The sequence below is a fragment of the Euphorbia lathyris genome, chromosome 8 (genome assembly GCF_963576675.1).
Source record: "Euphorbia lathyris chromosome 8, ddEupLath1.1, whole genome shotgun sequence".
NCBI classification, from domain to species: domain Eukaryota; kingdom Viridiplantae; phylum Streptophyta; class Magnoliopsida; order Malpighiales; family Euphorbiaceae; genus Euphorbia; species Euphorbia lathyris.
The window spans coordinates 87,305,110-87,318,880 of NC_088917.1; the positions used below are offsets into that span (position 1 = coordinate 87,305,110).

The 13,771-nt window shown below is 39.4% G+C and overlaps 1 protein-coding gene and 1 long non-coding RNA gene across 6 annotated transcripts; both read right to left on the bottom strand.

Annotated features, from left to right (window-relative positions):
- Positions 1-7,043: 7,043 nt before the first annotated feature.
- Positions 7,044-8,491, bottom strand: LOC136204186 (uncharacterized). The gene is made up of 2 exons (XM_065995384.1): positions 7,665-8,491; positions 7,044-7,589 (listed from the first exon to the last, which is right to left on the bottom strand). Exons 1-2 carry the CDS (start codon positions 7,938-7,940, stop codon positions 7,137-7,139), a joined length of 729 nt encoding a protein of 242 aa, XP_065851456.1. The 5' UTR covers positions 7,941-8,491; the 3' UTR covers positions 7,044-7,136.
- Positions 8,492-9,517: 1,026 nt separating this feature from the next.
- LOC136203270 (uncharacterized) lies at positions 9,518-12,249 on the bottom strand. 5 transcript variants are annotated; one of them, XR_010674767.1, is made up of 4 exons: positions 11,230-12,249; positions 10,941-11,010; positions 10,803-10,842; positions 9,518-10,001 (listed from the first exon to the last, which is right to left on the bottom strand). It is a non-coding gene; the product is annotated as an uncharacterized lncRNA (long non-coding RNA). The 5 variants fall into 5 exon arrangements; XR_010674765.1 differs by having other exon boundaries at positions 9,518-10,179; XR_010674766.1 differs by lacking the exon at positions 10,803-10,842 and having other exon boundaries at positions 9,528-10,001; positions 11,230-11,407; positions 11,521-12,249.
- Between the last annotated feature and the right edge of the window lie 1,522 nt (positions 12,250-13,771).

The window sequence follows — 13,771 nt, forward strand, 5'->3', positions numbered from 1 at the left end:
GTGATGGTCGGTGAAGTAGTAATCCTAATGCTGTCAATGCTGACAGGGGCAGGAATGTTCTGAGTCAGCACACTGCTTGGAGCAACAACATTAACGAGAACTTGATCGGTTTGACTTGTAGAGTTGGCGGAAGCACTCAAGTCGGCTTGTTCCTTTTGTGAAGAAACAGAGGCTTGCTTTTCAAGAGAAGCTTGTTGAGAAAAAGGGGTTTGCTTACTGAAAAACTTTAACTTAAGTGAGGAAGGATCTTTGGTCGGCTTTTGAACAGGGAGGTCAATGACAGTTTTCTGACTTGCCTTTACTAATCTTCTTCTGCGAGGAGGAGTAGGATCAGCTTGGATAGATTCTCTTGAGTGAGAAGGAGAAGTCTCTTCTTGATCAGCATTGGGCTGGTTAGTTTGTTCTTGTACTTCATCTGCAGCCAACTCAGTATTAGTTGGGTCAGTAGCTTCCTCTTCACTCGCTGTCTCCTCAGCGTCATCTTGATCGCTTTCTTCTTCTTCTTCTTCTTCTGCTTCCTCATCATCCTGATCTTCGTTATCTAATTCTTCTTCCACCTGAGTGATGAAGTGATCATCCAATTCCACATCATCTTCTTGATGCTCAGCTTCAGTTCCTTGACATTGTGTGAAGTGAGAATCACCAGGAACAATGATGTCAGTGGGGATAGCATCAATTGGGGTCAGCTCTGAAGACTTATTCTTCTTCAGAGGTTGCTCAGCAGCATCCACTCTTTCTTCTGTATTAGGCTCATCTTGCCTGCTTCTCTTCTCGACTGACTTAGGTCTCTCCTGACCTTTTTGAGAAGTTGACTTTAGCTTCTTGGCCTGAGGCTCAACATTCTTTGAAGGAGTCCCAACAGCTTTCCTTTTGCGGGCAGCTGGAGCCTTTGTTCTTTAGCCCTTCTTTAGGACAGTCTCCTCAGCAGGCTGATCACCACCTTTGGCTTTCTTAACCGGTTGGTTATACTTCAGGGCACGCAGCGCAGCAGCTGTTATCTCAGAGCCTTGGGCCTGAGTTTCCTCGAATAGGTCAATCTGATGGTCTATGAGGATTCTGGTTATGAGTGAGCCCAGCCTTAAAGTTCCAGTGCTCCTTTGGAAGCCGCCAATTAAGAAAACTGGCATATTGATGGGCTTGAAGGTCAGTATATGCCATATGAAGCATTGCTCGAAATTTGTCGCTGAGCTGGTGCAATTAATCTTGGGGTAGATGTAATTGGTCAGCAGGTAGTGTGCCATCTTTTGGTGCTGGCCCATTGGTGAACTTGAGATTTCTCCAGAATGGCCAGGGGGTTTGCAGAAGGTGGCTTCGTACCCAGTTCCTTCATGATCACCAGTTCTCCTCAGCTTTGTTCCCTCATTCTTCAATTTCAGCAAATTGGCAAGGTAGGTAGGGTTGATAAAGATTGTTTTCTCCTTTACCACGGTTACTAGGTAGTCCTGGTTATCGTCAGCAACCCGTAGATTGTGGTAGAATTCCCTTACTAGGTCAGGGTAAGTTGGATCTCTGATAGAGAACAGCTCCATCCATCCATTCTTCGATATCCATTCACAGAATGGTTGCTCGGTTGTTACGAAAGCCTCAGAGAACCATCTTGAGAAGTCTATCTTCCACTCTCTAACGTCTTCGAAGACTTTAGTGTAGGTTCTGACTTTGGTCGGCTTTCCTTTAGAGGAGGTAGCTTGGCCAACTTTGCCTTTGCTCGGTGTAGTGGCCTTAGTCGTTTTAGGCAGAGTAGTATGCTTAGAAGGTTCATCAGAACTGGTCCTAGGTTGATCGGCACCGGAGATGTTCACTGAAATCTTAGTCATAGTTTCAGAGAAGGGTTTGGAAGTCTTGAGAGTTTTTTTTAAGAGAGAGAATGCTTATGCCTGAGAATTCAGTAAGTGTAAAGTGATAAAAATGGGGATTTGCCCATTATTTATAGCGGTGAAAAGTGGATCTTATCGAATCCATGTGTCAGTTTTGCCTTGGGATTGTCAACCGATAATGATCCTGGCTTTTATGACACATTCGGCGCGTACGTCATCCTAGGTGGCTATTCGCGTGCTCTAGCATTAAATGCAACGGATCTTATACTCAGCGTTTAGAATACTAAGCGTTTTATATTCTGAGTGGTCAGTTTTATACAAACGGATGATTTCTCAGTTTGAGATAACTACTCGGTGCCAATGTTTGCTCAGTATGTGATATTCATTCATTTAGCATTAATCACTCAGCATACATCTATTCACTCAACAAATAATAGATCATTCAGCATGTTAATTCACTCAGCATGAATCTATATTAAGAGTTGGAATTTACTGAAGAGGATTAAACATAACAATGGCTTCTCTCAGTATGCTGAACTGTTCACGAGCCAGTGGCTTTGTGAAGATATCCGCAAGCTGCTCATCCGTTGGGACATAGGTCAGCTTTATCTCACCCTTGAGTACATGGTCTCTAATGAAGTGATGTCTTATGCTGACATGCTTCATCCTGCTGTGTTGAATTGGGTTCTTTGATAGATCAATTGCACTCTTATTGTCGCATTTGACCTCAATTGTCTTTGTTTGAACACCATAGTCTTCAAGCTGTTGTTTAATCCATAGGACTTGAGCAACACAGTGTCCAGCAGCAATGTACTCAGCTTCAGTGGTAGATAAGGCTACTGACACCTGCTTCTTGCTGAACCAGGATACAAGACAGCTTCCTAAGAAGTGACATCCTCTAGAGGTGCTTTTTTGTTCAAGCTTGTCTCGTCCATAGTCATCGTCAGTGTATCCAACGAGTGTGAAACAACGAGTGTTGGGATACCATAAACTTGCGTTCACTGAGCTTTGCAAATATCTAAGGATTCTTTTTACAGCTATGTAATGAGATTCCTTAGGGTTAGATTGATATCTAGCACAGTAGCATACTGAGAACTGAATGTCCGGTCTACTTGCTGTTAAGTAAAGTAGAGAGCCTATCATACCTCGATACAATTTGCTGTCTACCGACTTACCATTCTCGTCAGCGCAGAGGACAGTGTCAGTGCCCATAGGAGTAGATATTGGCTTGCAATTTTCAAGATCATATTTCTTCAATATCTCCTTGGCATATTTGGCTTGACTGATGAAGATGCCATTTTTCACTTGCTTGATTTGAAGTCCAAGGAAGAAGTTGAGTTCTCCCATCATTGACATTTCAAACTCAGTCTGCATTTGCTTGCTAAATTCCTTGCACATTGACTCATTAGTAGCACCGAAAATAATATCATCCACATATATTTGAGCAAGCAGGGTATCTTTACCTTTTCTCTTAATGAATAAGGTTGTATCAGCTTTGCCTCTGACATAGTTTCTAGTCAGCAGGAAACTGGTCAGCCTCTCATACCAAGCACGTGGTGCTTGCTTGAGGCCGTACAGAGCCTTTTTTAGTTTATAAACGTGGTTTGGGAATTTAGGATCCTCAAACCCTGGAGGTTGATTAACATAAACTTCCTCGTTTTTAACTCCATTATGAAATGCACTCTTAACATCCATTTGAAATAGTTTAAAGTTCATATAACTTGCATAAGCGCACAAAATTATAATAGCCTATAGCCTTGCCACTGGGGCAAAGGTGTCACCGTAGTCAATACCTTCTTGCTGACTGTAGCCCTGAGCTATAAGCCTTGCTTTGTTCCTGACTACATTTCCTTGCTCATCCAGCTTGTTGCGGAAGACCCATCTTGTTCCAATGGTCTTCTGACTCCTTGGGTGTGGCACTAACTCCCATACATCGTTTCTTCTGAATTGGTCAAGTTCCTCTTGCATTGCGCTCATCTAGAATTCATCTTCCTCAGCATCAGCGAAGTTCTTAGGTTCCTGAACTGACACGAAGGCTACGTTGCTGAGGTATCTCCTGAGTTGGTTTCTTGTCATCAGGGTATTCTCAGCGGCATCAAGAATAGCACTCTCTGAGTTTCCTCTTGGTATCCTTATCTCCTTTGGTAGATTGATGTCTTGTGCTGTCTGTGTTTCAACGATCTCTGCAGGTGTAGACTGGTCAGTGAAAACAATTTGAGGTTCACTTTTACCTTTGGTCAGCCCTTGAGGGAATGACTCAGCGGCTGTATCTTGATCAGCGGGTACTAAGTGTGGATCATCCTCGGTCAGCGGCAGATATCTTCCTGCAGGGTTAGTTTCATCGAACTCAACATGTACTGACTCTTCTAAAACTTGAGTTCGTTTATTGAAAACTCTATATGCTTTGCTGTTTGTTGAGTAGCCTAAAAAGATAGCTTCATCAGCTTTTGAGTCAAACTTAGCTAGGCTAGCTTTGGTGTTTAAAATAAAACATTTATAGCCAAAGGCACGAAAGTATCCAATGTTGGGCTTTCGTCCTTTCCAAAGTTCGTAGGGGGTTTTCTTTAGTATAGGTCTAACAAGAGCCCTATTAAGAATATAGCATGCTGTGTTAACAGCTTCTCCCCAAAAGTACTTTGGAAGCCTATGCTCACTCAGCATTGTCCTGGCTATTTCAACCAAGGTTCTATTCTTCCTTTCAACAACCCCATTTTGTTGAGGCGTCCTAGGAGCAGAAAAATTATGGTCAATGCCGATGGCTTCACAGAATTCAACAAACTGTTGGTTTTTGAATTCTCCACCATTATCACTTCGGATGTGAGCCAATTTTAGGTCTTTATCATTTTCAAGTTTTCTAACCAAATTTGAAAATGTCTCAAAGGTCTCATCCTTGCTACTCAGTAAGATGACCCAAGTGTACCGAGAGAAATCATCTACAATGACCAAGGAAAATCTTCTTCCACCCAGACTCAGTGGCTGGACTGGACCGAAGAGATCCAAGTGTAGTAACTCTAACGGACGCTTAGTTGAGACAATATTTTTACTATGAAAAGATTGTTTGGTTTGTTTTCCAGCTTGGCAAGCGTGGCATAGTTGATCTTTTTCAAATTTAAGTTCTGGCAGTCCCTCAACCAATTGATTTCTTGCTAATTTGGCCAGGAGGTCCATGCTTACATGACCAAGTCTCCTGTGACATGAGTTCATCATATTTGTAGGTGGTTAAGTCTTGAGCCAATGAGTTCATCATATTTGTAGGTGCTTACCCCTCGAAATTCTTCATTGAGATCTCATGGGTCAGCAGTGAGCCAATGAGTTCATCATATTTGTAGGTGGTTAAGTCTTGAGCTTCCTCAACAGCAGTCTTCTTTGCTTGCCAGTTTTTAGGAAGACTCCTAAGAATCTTCTTGACTTGTTCTTCCTCAGTGAAGATCTTCCCAAGTCTCTTGAGCTCGTTGATGATGTTTGTAAACCATGCATTCATGTCAGAGATTCCCTCATCATCATTCATCTCGAACAGCTCGTAAAGTCTCATCTGCTGGTTCACCTTGGACTCCTTTACTTTGTTGGTTCCTTCGTAGGTGACCTCCAGCTTCTTCCAGATCTCTTGCGCTGACTCACAACCCGATATCTTACTATATTCTGCAGCATCAAGCGCACAATGAAGCATGCTTATAGCCGAAGCGTGATTTTGTAGCTTCTTGAGATCATCCTCTGTCCATTTGGCCTCAGCTTTGACAACTGTTTGGCCAGCCACAACCTCAACAGGAACAAATGGGCCTTGGACTATTGAAAGCCATGCACTCATATTTGTTGCCTGAATAAAGTTTTTCATCCTATTCTTCCAGAAGGTGTAGTTAGACCCGAAGAATATGGGAGGCCGAGTAATGGACAACCCCTCAGGTAAGATCTGAGTTGTCTGGTTTCCTGGGAGAAACCGAGTGCTGTTTTCAGCCATAGTGGGGATCAGCTCAAGGTAGTTAAACCTTTCTCAGTGAGCTTTTAAGCTCTGATACCACTTGTTGGTCCCTTATAACGTAACAAGTTAGTTCCAAGAGGGGGGGGGGGGTAGGAACTATTTAAAATTTTATTACGTTAAGGCTGACTTCTTTTTCTTTGAAAAAGGATAACACAGCGCGCTGAGTAAATTAAGACACTAGCTTAGTCAACTGGTGACTAAGTCAACTTCTTTCTTTGAGTCAGGAGATAGCACTTGAGTCTATTCCTGAACTCAGATACTCAATGTATACAACTCAGCTTGACCTCTTTACTTGGTCAGTTTTGTTTAAGCAAGCAATATATATATTAAGGAGTTTAAGGTTAGAAAGATGTTACTCAGTAGATTTATCCAGGTTCGGCCTCTGAGCCTACGTCCTGTCCCCGGAACACGTTCCGAGCTTTCGAATTCTCTACTGAGCTCTTTAACGGTAGAGCATCAAACCTTTTACAACTTAGAAGCTGAGTATAACAAGAGTACCTTCCTCTATACCTCTACTCACTCCTAATCTCTCGCTGAGTACTATAACCGAGTACTCAGCCTCTCCTTTCTAATATCTAGAAATGATAAAGGTTTGTCCTAAACAACAATTGCTAAGACACCTTAGATGATTGAATAATCACTCTAGACTTTTACACGAAAGATATAGAATTTGGTGTAAGTATTTGCTTTGCTTTTTCTCGCAGAACTTTGAGTAGAATTTTGGTCAGCGTAATGGCTTGATAAAGTTCTGTGTTGAAATGAAGCAACTGAAGGGCTCTATTTATAGAGACGTCTGAGGCATCAGTCATTTCGAATTTCGAAATAACCGTTAGAGGGAAACGGCTTCCTATCGTTGTCACTCAGTCTTGCTCAGAGCTCTCGGCCAATCAGATTTGAGTAGCTTCTGTCCTCGGTCAGCTTTTAGTCAGTTCGGAAGAATGTCTCTCCATTTATGGTAAGGTCAACTAGACAGCGTCCTGTGTCTTCTGAACTTTACCCAAAGTGGAAACACTTTGTCTGGAAGTTGTTCTTGCTCAGCTGCTGTCTTGTACTCTTTGTCGATTCAACTCAACAGCTTCATTCCGAAGTTGTTCAACGAAGGTCTTCTAGATCCTTCTCTCGCTGAGCTGCGTTTTGTTCCTAACGACAGCGTTTTGCACACGCGGGCCGAGTGGTCTTGATCTGTTTGACTTGGGCTTTGACTTTCGTATTGGGCTTTAAGTCATTTAGTCTTTATGTCTTATAAACAATTTAACTCAACATTGAACAAACACATTAGTGTAATAAATCAAAGCATTTAAACTTAGTGTGTTTAGAATATATTTAAATTTACTTAAATAATTTTGTCAAATCAAAATCATGTGGAAAGGTGTTTCAACAAAGATGATCGCCCTAGCATCCACCAAGGAAGCATAGTGAACTGCCTCATTCTCGGAAGGCACCTCCACTTGGGGGTCGTCGAGGCCAGCATCTGGAAAGTCTCGCGAAAGAGCCGCCAGGATGCGCTCACCGTAATAGTAGGCACGGAGTCCACAAGCTCCCTCCAGGCGTTCCCAATAATTCTCCCGCCTCTCTTGCTCCGCCTTCAGCTCCTCAGACAACCGGGCAGCTTCCGTAGTCTTCTCTTCTAGCTTCTTCTCGAGGTTAGCAAGTTTCTCCTTTAAACCATCCGCCAAAGCACTTGCTGCCTGGGCATTGGATCTGGCGAGAGAGGCCTCATCCTCTAGCTCCTTGAGGCGAGCTTCATTCACTGCATTCATGGAAAGGTCCGCCTCCACAGCGTTGCAGTGATCAATAGTCTGAGATAGATAAAAGAAAGAGTATGTTAGAAAAGAAAATCACAAAAATGTGTCAAATTCAGAAATAGCACTTACCGCTAGAGCCCGACGCTTGATCATCTTAAGATGAGATAAGGTCTTGTATTTGGCCCTTGTCTCCAGAACAACAGGGAGTTTGCCAATGGCTTCTTCAATGTCGTGCATTATGTGCTCCGAAGCCAGGACCAATCCCGGACCATAAGTGGATAGCCAATAGCCCCCAAGAATATCAGGCTTCGAGGACTGAAAGTTGGAAGTATATAGAAAGAAAAGGCGTACCTGAGAAAAGGAAGAAGATAATAGGGAGACTTTGGGAGTCTTAGCCGGAACCATCTGCTGATCCAGCTCACCAGCTTGTGAAGCCTGCACATCAGGACTGGCCACCCGGGCCTTTTTCGAAGAAGGAGGGGATTGCGCTCCGGAGGTTGCAGGACGCTTCCTGTCCTTCTTGCTGAGCGCAGCGTTCGCCTTCTCCTGGGCAATCAGAGCTGCTTGAAGCTTATGCCTCTCTGCAATAGCATCCTTGGCGTTAATCCTCCCCCTGCAAGAAGGGGCGAAGAACAAAAACAAGTCAATAAGGTGAATCAAAAAGGAAGATACCTTCAAAAGCGTAGAAATTATTGTAGCGAATCTCTCCGTCCCGCATTGTTGCCAAGGGTTCGCCAGATTTCATAATAGTCAAAGCCTGGTCATACGTCCAAAAATCATGCTTGAGGGACCGAAGGATCCGCAGGGTACTCTTCTCCTCCTTGGTAAGGTAAAACTTTTGATTCGCCCTTTCTTTTGGATTATAGTTCCATGCGGCAGGAAATCCAAGAGGTACGACCTCCACTATCTTCACAAAGAAAAATCTTTACTCCCAACGGTGGACGTTTGACATCTTGCTATGAAAAAGGGAGTACCCTTTTAATTTGGAAAAAGTAAGGTGACTTTCCATCCCGCGCTTGGATATGGTGTGAAGAGTTCGGAAAAGGCGAGGGCTCAGAATTAAGCCTAAATTCGCCGCCAAGTAAGTATCTAAAATTAAATCTAACCAACCATTTGGATGTAGTTGACAAATAGGGATGAGGAAAAATTCGAGAATGTCCCCAATCATTTTCGGGACTGGATAACTAAAGCCCCTCTCGATATGGCTTTGGTAAACTGCGAAATAACCCCCAGGAGGGGATGCAGGTCTTTGATAGGGCGTGGGAACCATACAAGAAGCTGCTTGGAGCCAAGGATATAGGGACTGAAGGGTTATCAAAAGGGAAAAGCTAAAACTGTAAGAAGTCACTTCCATTTTAGGAGCCTTTGCCCCTTTCTTTTTAGGAGCAGAAGAACTCGCTTCCTCTCCAGAAGTGGGATTCTGGGTTTTCATGGATGCGGTAGGAATACGAAACGAAGAGGGAGCTAGGGAATAGTTCTAATTCAAACTTGAAGTTCTCTCGAAAGAGGAGGTAGAGGAGGAAAGAAGCATTAAAGCAAACAGAAATTCAAAAGAAGAATGGAGAAACTATAGTAAAAGGATGAACTTACATGAAAGATCAGAGAGGAGAGGAAAAGCTTCTGAGGATGGCTGAAGAAAACCGTAGAAAGTAATGGTAAGTGTCGAGGACAGCCACTTGTAAGAACGTCATTGGCTTAGATAAAGGCGCCTGTCAGGAACAATAAATGCTTATAGCATGCGAGGATGCTTAGAAGTCCTAAAGCACTTAAAGGACCATTTAGGGGGGGCTTCTGATAACATCCGCCATGAAATGTGAAGGACTAAGTGGGAGATATTCCCTAGCAAAAAGGGCTTAAAGAGAGAAAAGACCCGTCTTCAAGATATATATGGCGAACAGATAAGGATACGACGTCGTCTTAAGCATTCCTTCCGGTGATCCGCCACATAGCACATAACAGGAATACGATGTCGTGCCAGGGCTACTTACAAGGATCCGCCCAAGAGGGGGTCAAAGGGGATTCGCCTCATACGACAATACCCTTCTAGAAGAAACAGAGGATTAGACGGCGTAACTCGTTATCATTTAACGAGCATTGATGATAGCTGAACATAATTGATACAGTTTCTTTAGACCATAAGCTTATAACAAATTTATCAAACAAATAATGATCAAATTCTATAAAAAAAATTAAACGTACAAAAGATGGACCTATATAAGAATACCACAATGGAAAATGAAGTTTTTCTTATATTAAAGCACCTAAACTTATTCTGCCTTTCTTCTATGGGTTGTATGAAGACTAATTATAAAGGGAAAGTCAAGTAGAAGACCGAAACATTGTCAAATGCCATTGGATGTTGTTGCAAAAGACATAGGAAATGACACATACTTCTCTTGCATGCTTTATAAGCTCTGTTTGCTTCTTTGGTTCATATTCTAATTTCCCACAATAAAAGCAGCGAAACTGAGAAAAGAACATATAAAGATTAGAAAAAATAATAATAAAAAGTTAAGGTAAAGAGGTGAAGGTATAGTGAAATGAAAGAATGAGTGAAAGATAAACCAAAGAGGTTATGTAGATTTCATTTGGTAATAAATAGGCATGTTCTTTTATTCCACATCTGAATTCCATTAGTAATAACCTAAAATGCAGCAAACCATTGAGTTAAGTTGATTTTTTTACCAAATATTAAATAAATGCACATCTGCCACTCAGGAAAATCTATAGGGAATGAACATTTACTAAATGGCAAACGTGGTAGGATATTTGCATGACCTCTAGGTAAACAATAGAGAGTTAGCTGTCTTTTCATATATTATTTTCTTTCACATTCTTTCTTTGCTAATTCTGTTGCCCTTATTAGCGAGTCTTCTATATTAATAGAGAGTTAACGGTCTTTCCTATATTATTTTCATTAAAATTTAGCAGCAAAGAAAAAGTAATCAATCAACAACTCTAATTTAACAGCAAAGAAAAAATATATATCCATTTTCAAACTCTCTATTTCCATTCATTTAACAACTCTAATGGAAAAATAAATGAAATTGACATATTATAGCGAGAATATATTAGACTGGAAAATGGAGCCTCAAAACAAAAGAATGTACATAGATCATAAAGAATTTAATTGAAAACTGCTCATCAACACTAAACTCGTTATGAATTTATTATTGTTCTTCCCACATGTTCTCGTAGAAGAGTATATGAAAAGACTATAAACCAAAAAAACAATAAAAAGGAATAGGAATACAATGAGAAACACACCTCCATGTAAACACAATGTGTACCTCAATCAACAATGAAGCTAACAAAAAGAAAAAATTGGAAATAAAACCAAATCTTTTATTAAGAATCTAGAAAAAGTATTTAAAATGAAACGAAATAGAGATCGAGTCTTAGTACCTTCATTTAATAAATCCCAATAAAGATAAAAGTTGTGGAAGATTAGAGAGAACAACTTTATATCACATTCCTGCATTTATGGCAAACGATGTAGAGGTAAGTGTAACATATGGTAAATAATGTAAACATAGTTTAAGTTCAAGGAAATTGGAACCCCTATAAGAAAATTTCTGCAATCGAGAAAATTTAAACATTAGGCACATAAAAAGTTACTTGTAACTTGTTAATTGTCGATAGTTGCAAGTGTAGATATAAGAGGGAAAAACAACCGGTGAAGAAACAACATTACCTCATTAATGTAAGTTTGGATAGAAATGACGCCTCAGCAGCCATGGTGTCAAAAAGAACCTCTTGTAATTACAGGAACTGTTCAGAAATGCCTTTATTTTGGAGCAAACTTACCATTGAAGCAAACTTACCATTAAGAAATTACAACTCCATAAAGGTAATGTTTACAAACCTTGAACCTGTAAATTAGATCAGATATTGAAAGGTTGAGCCATTTGCCAAGAGATACAACAGAAAAATGAAAAGTGAAATAGAGAGCAACTTTTGAAGAGATTATAGATACAATACATACCTGAAATTCATATGAATGAGTATAACTCCAATTATATGCATTCAAATCAAGTAGAATATCGAGTATTTTAAGTAATCAAACAATTAAGAAAAATACAAAGGCCAACAATCCCAAGTACATAAATGTAAAAGGAAATTTAATTGAAAGGGAAACTTGAATCATAAAAAAGCTCAAAAAGTACATAAATGGAAACTGAGGCATATGAGTAAAAAAGCTTAATAATATTCATCTGCAAATCAAACAAGCCAAAAATTAAAAGAAAAAGGAAAGTTTACCCTTATTGGATAAGATCAAGGTTATGAAACCTATGAATGTAAATAGCAACTTCATGGAGAGTTCCAGAGAGAGGCAAAACAGCGGTGGAGAAGCTGTGGTGGTGGTGGTTAGAAGACTTAGTAAGAGTCTTGGATGGCCAGCTTCTCTTGTTGGCCCAATTCTTCCATGGACCTGAGGAATTCTAATCATTTTCTTCGAATTTTGCACAGATTCAAGTAAATTTTAAAAGAGATTTGAATTTCGCAATTGAACATTTAAAATCAATTACATGCAAGTGCGTTTTACAATCCAGAGGGAATTTGTCTTTAGCGTTGATTCTCAGGGCTTTGGAGTCTCTAGAGATTACAACTCCAAAAACAGATATGGAATCAGTTTGAGAATCTAGAAATGAAAATCACAAACCGATTGATTCTCAGGGCTTTGGAGTCTCTAGAGATTGGACCCAGAAATGAAAATCACAAACCGATTATTAACTATTAATTTAAAACAATTAAATAAAAAAGGAATTGTTGTGAAGTCCTAATTGATGAAGGACTATTTTCGTAATTTGTATTATTGAGGGATTGGTTTTTGTAATTTATAATTAATAAATAAATAAATAAATAAAAAGTCAAATATATTAAATGGGTAGGCACAGAATCCGTGTCAACCCATTAAATGTTGAGCATTAAATCTGCCAACATTATTGTTGGCAGACGAAGCTTCTCATGTATAAATATATTGGTGGGTTGCCATTTGCATAGAATGGGAAAAAGGAAAAATGTGAGAAGTTGAGAGTATGGAGACACTAGGGAGTAAGACAAAATGAATTAAGAAAGTTTTGTGAGAATTAAGTCTTCGGTTAGGAGATCTTAATTTGGAGAGGGTAGACTAATTATTTTGGGGAGAGATAAAAATAGTAAAGATAATTATTTTGGGTATTTTTGGAAAACACGCGAGTGCTACTATTTTTGTTTTATCTCATTGTAACTCTAGAAAGTTTCTAGAGAGCACCCTCTTGTAAACCTCATAAATTCAATAAAATTATTTTATCGCTTCCGCTAAATTATCGCAATCCAGAAAAATTCACAACAAAAAGAAAGCTAAATGAGAGAAACTGAAGCTTTAGAAAAATGAACGTGAAACGTGAAATGAGAGAAGGTGAAGCTTTAGAAAAATGACACGTCAACAATGAAGGTATTAAAATACGACACATCAGTAATATTTTTTTACAGATTTAGACAATTTTGATATATTACGGAATTACTCTTTTTATTTTAACTCTACATCATCAATAATTTTTAAATACATTATTATATTTAAATATGTAACGATCGTAAAAAAAAATGCATTATTATAATTATATATGTAAATATGTTAAATTAGGACTCTTAAGGCCGAGTAAAATAGTAACATAAAAAGAATAATAAATACTTTTATAGTTAAAGATAATAATTAAGAATAGTAGTATATATCAGGCGAAATTAATAAAGGAATAGATATTGAGGTTAAAAAAAAGGGAGGATGACATACAAATAAAGCCCTAGTTTTTCAAATGGGGAGGCAGCCGACTTTTCCAGGAAAAAGAAAATGCCGATGCCAATGAACTCTTTCTTTTTGTCGATGCGAGGATCAAGTGAAAGATTAGATCGCAGAGTTTACTGATTCGTTAGATTTAAATTTGGATATTGAGGTAAGTGGTTAATTATGTGGTTAATTATATTTATTTGTATGTTCTTTGCACTTGATCGTTAAATTAGTATTGATGTGGTTCATTGATTGATGTATTAAGTTTGTGAATATGAACTGATTGATGATGTCTGTGCCCTTTTTTATTTTCAGTGATAATATTGATGATAGTTGAAACTATATGACTGTTGTGATTTGTTTAATGAATGTGGTCAGCGTGATATATATTAATGCGATATTAAATGTTATGAAATAATTATTATTGAGGAAAGCGAATGTTGGATGTGTTTGGTAAAGAAAGAAATTG

Coding starts and splice junctions, on each gene's coding strand:
- LOC136204186 (XM_065995384.1), bottom strand. CDS start 7,940: ATGGTTCCGGCTAAGACTCCCAAAGTCTCCCTATTATCTTCTTCCTTT. Junction 7,590..7,664: donor TCAAGCGTCGGGCTCTAGCG/GTAAGTGCTATT, acceptor TATCTATCTCAG/ACTATTGATCACTGCAACGC.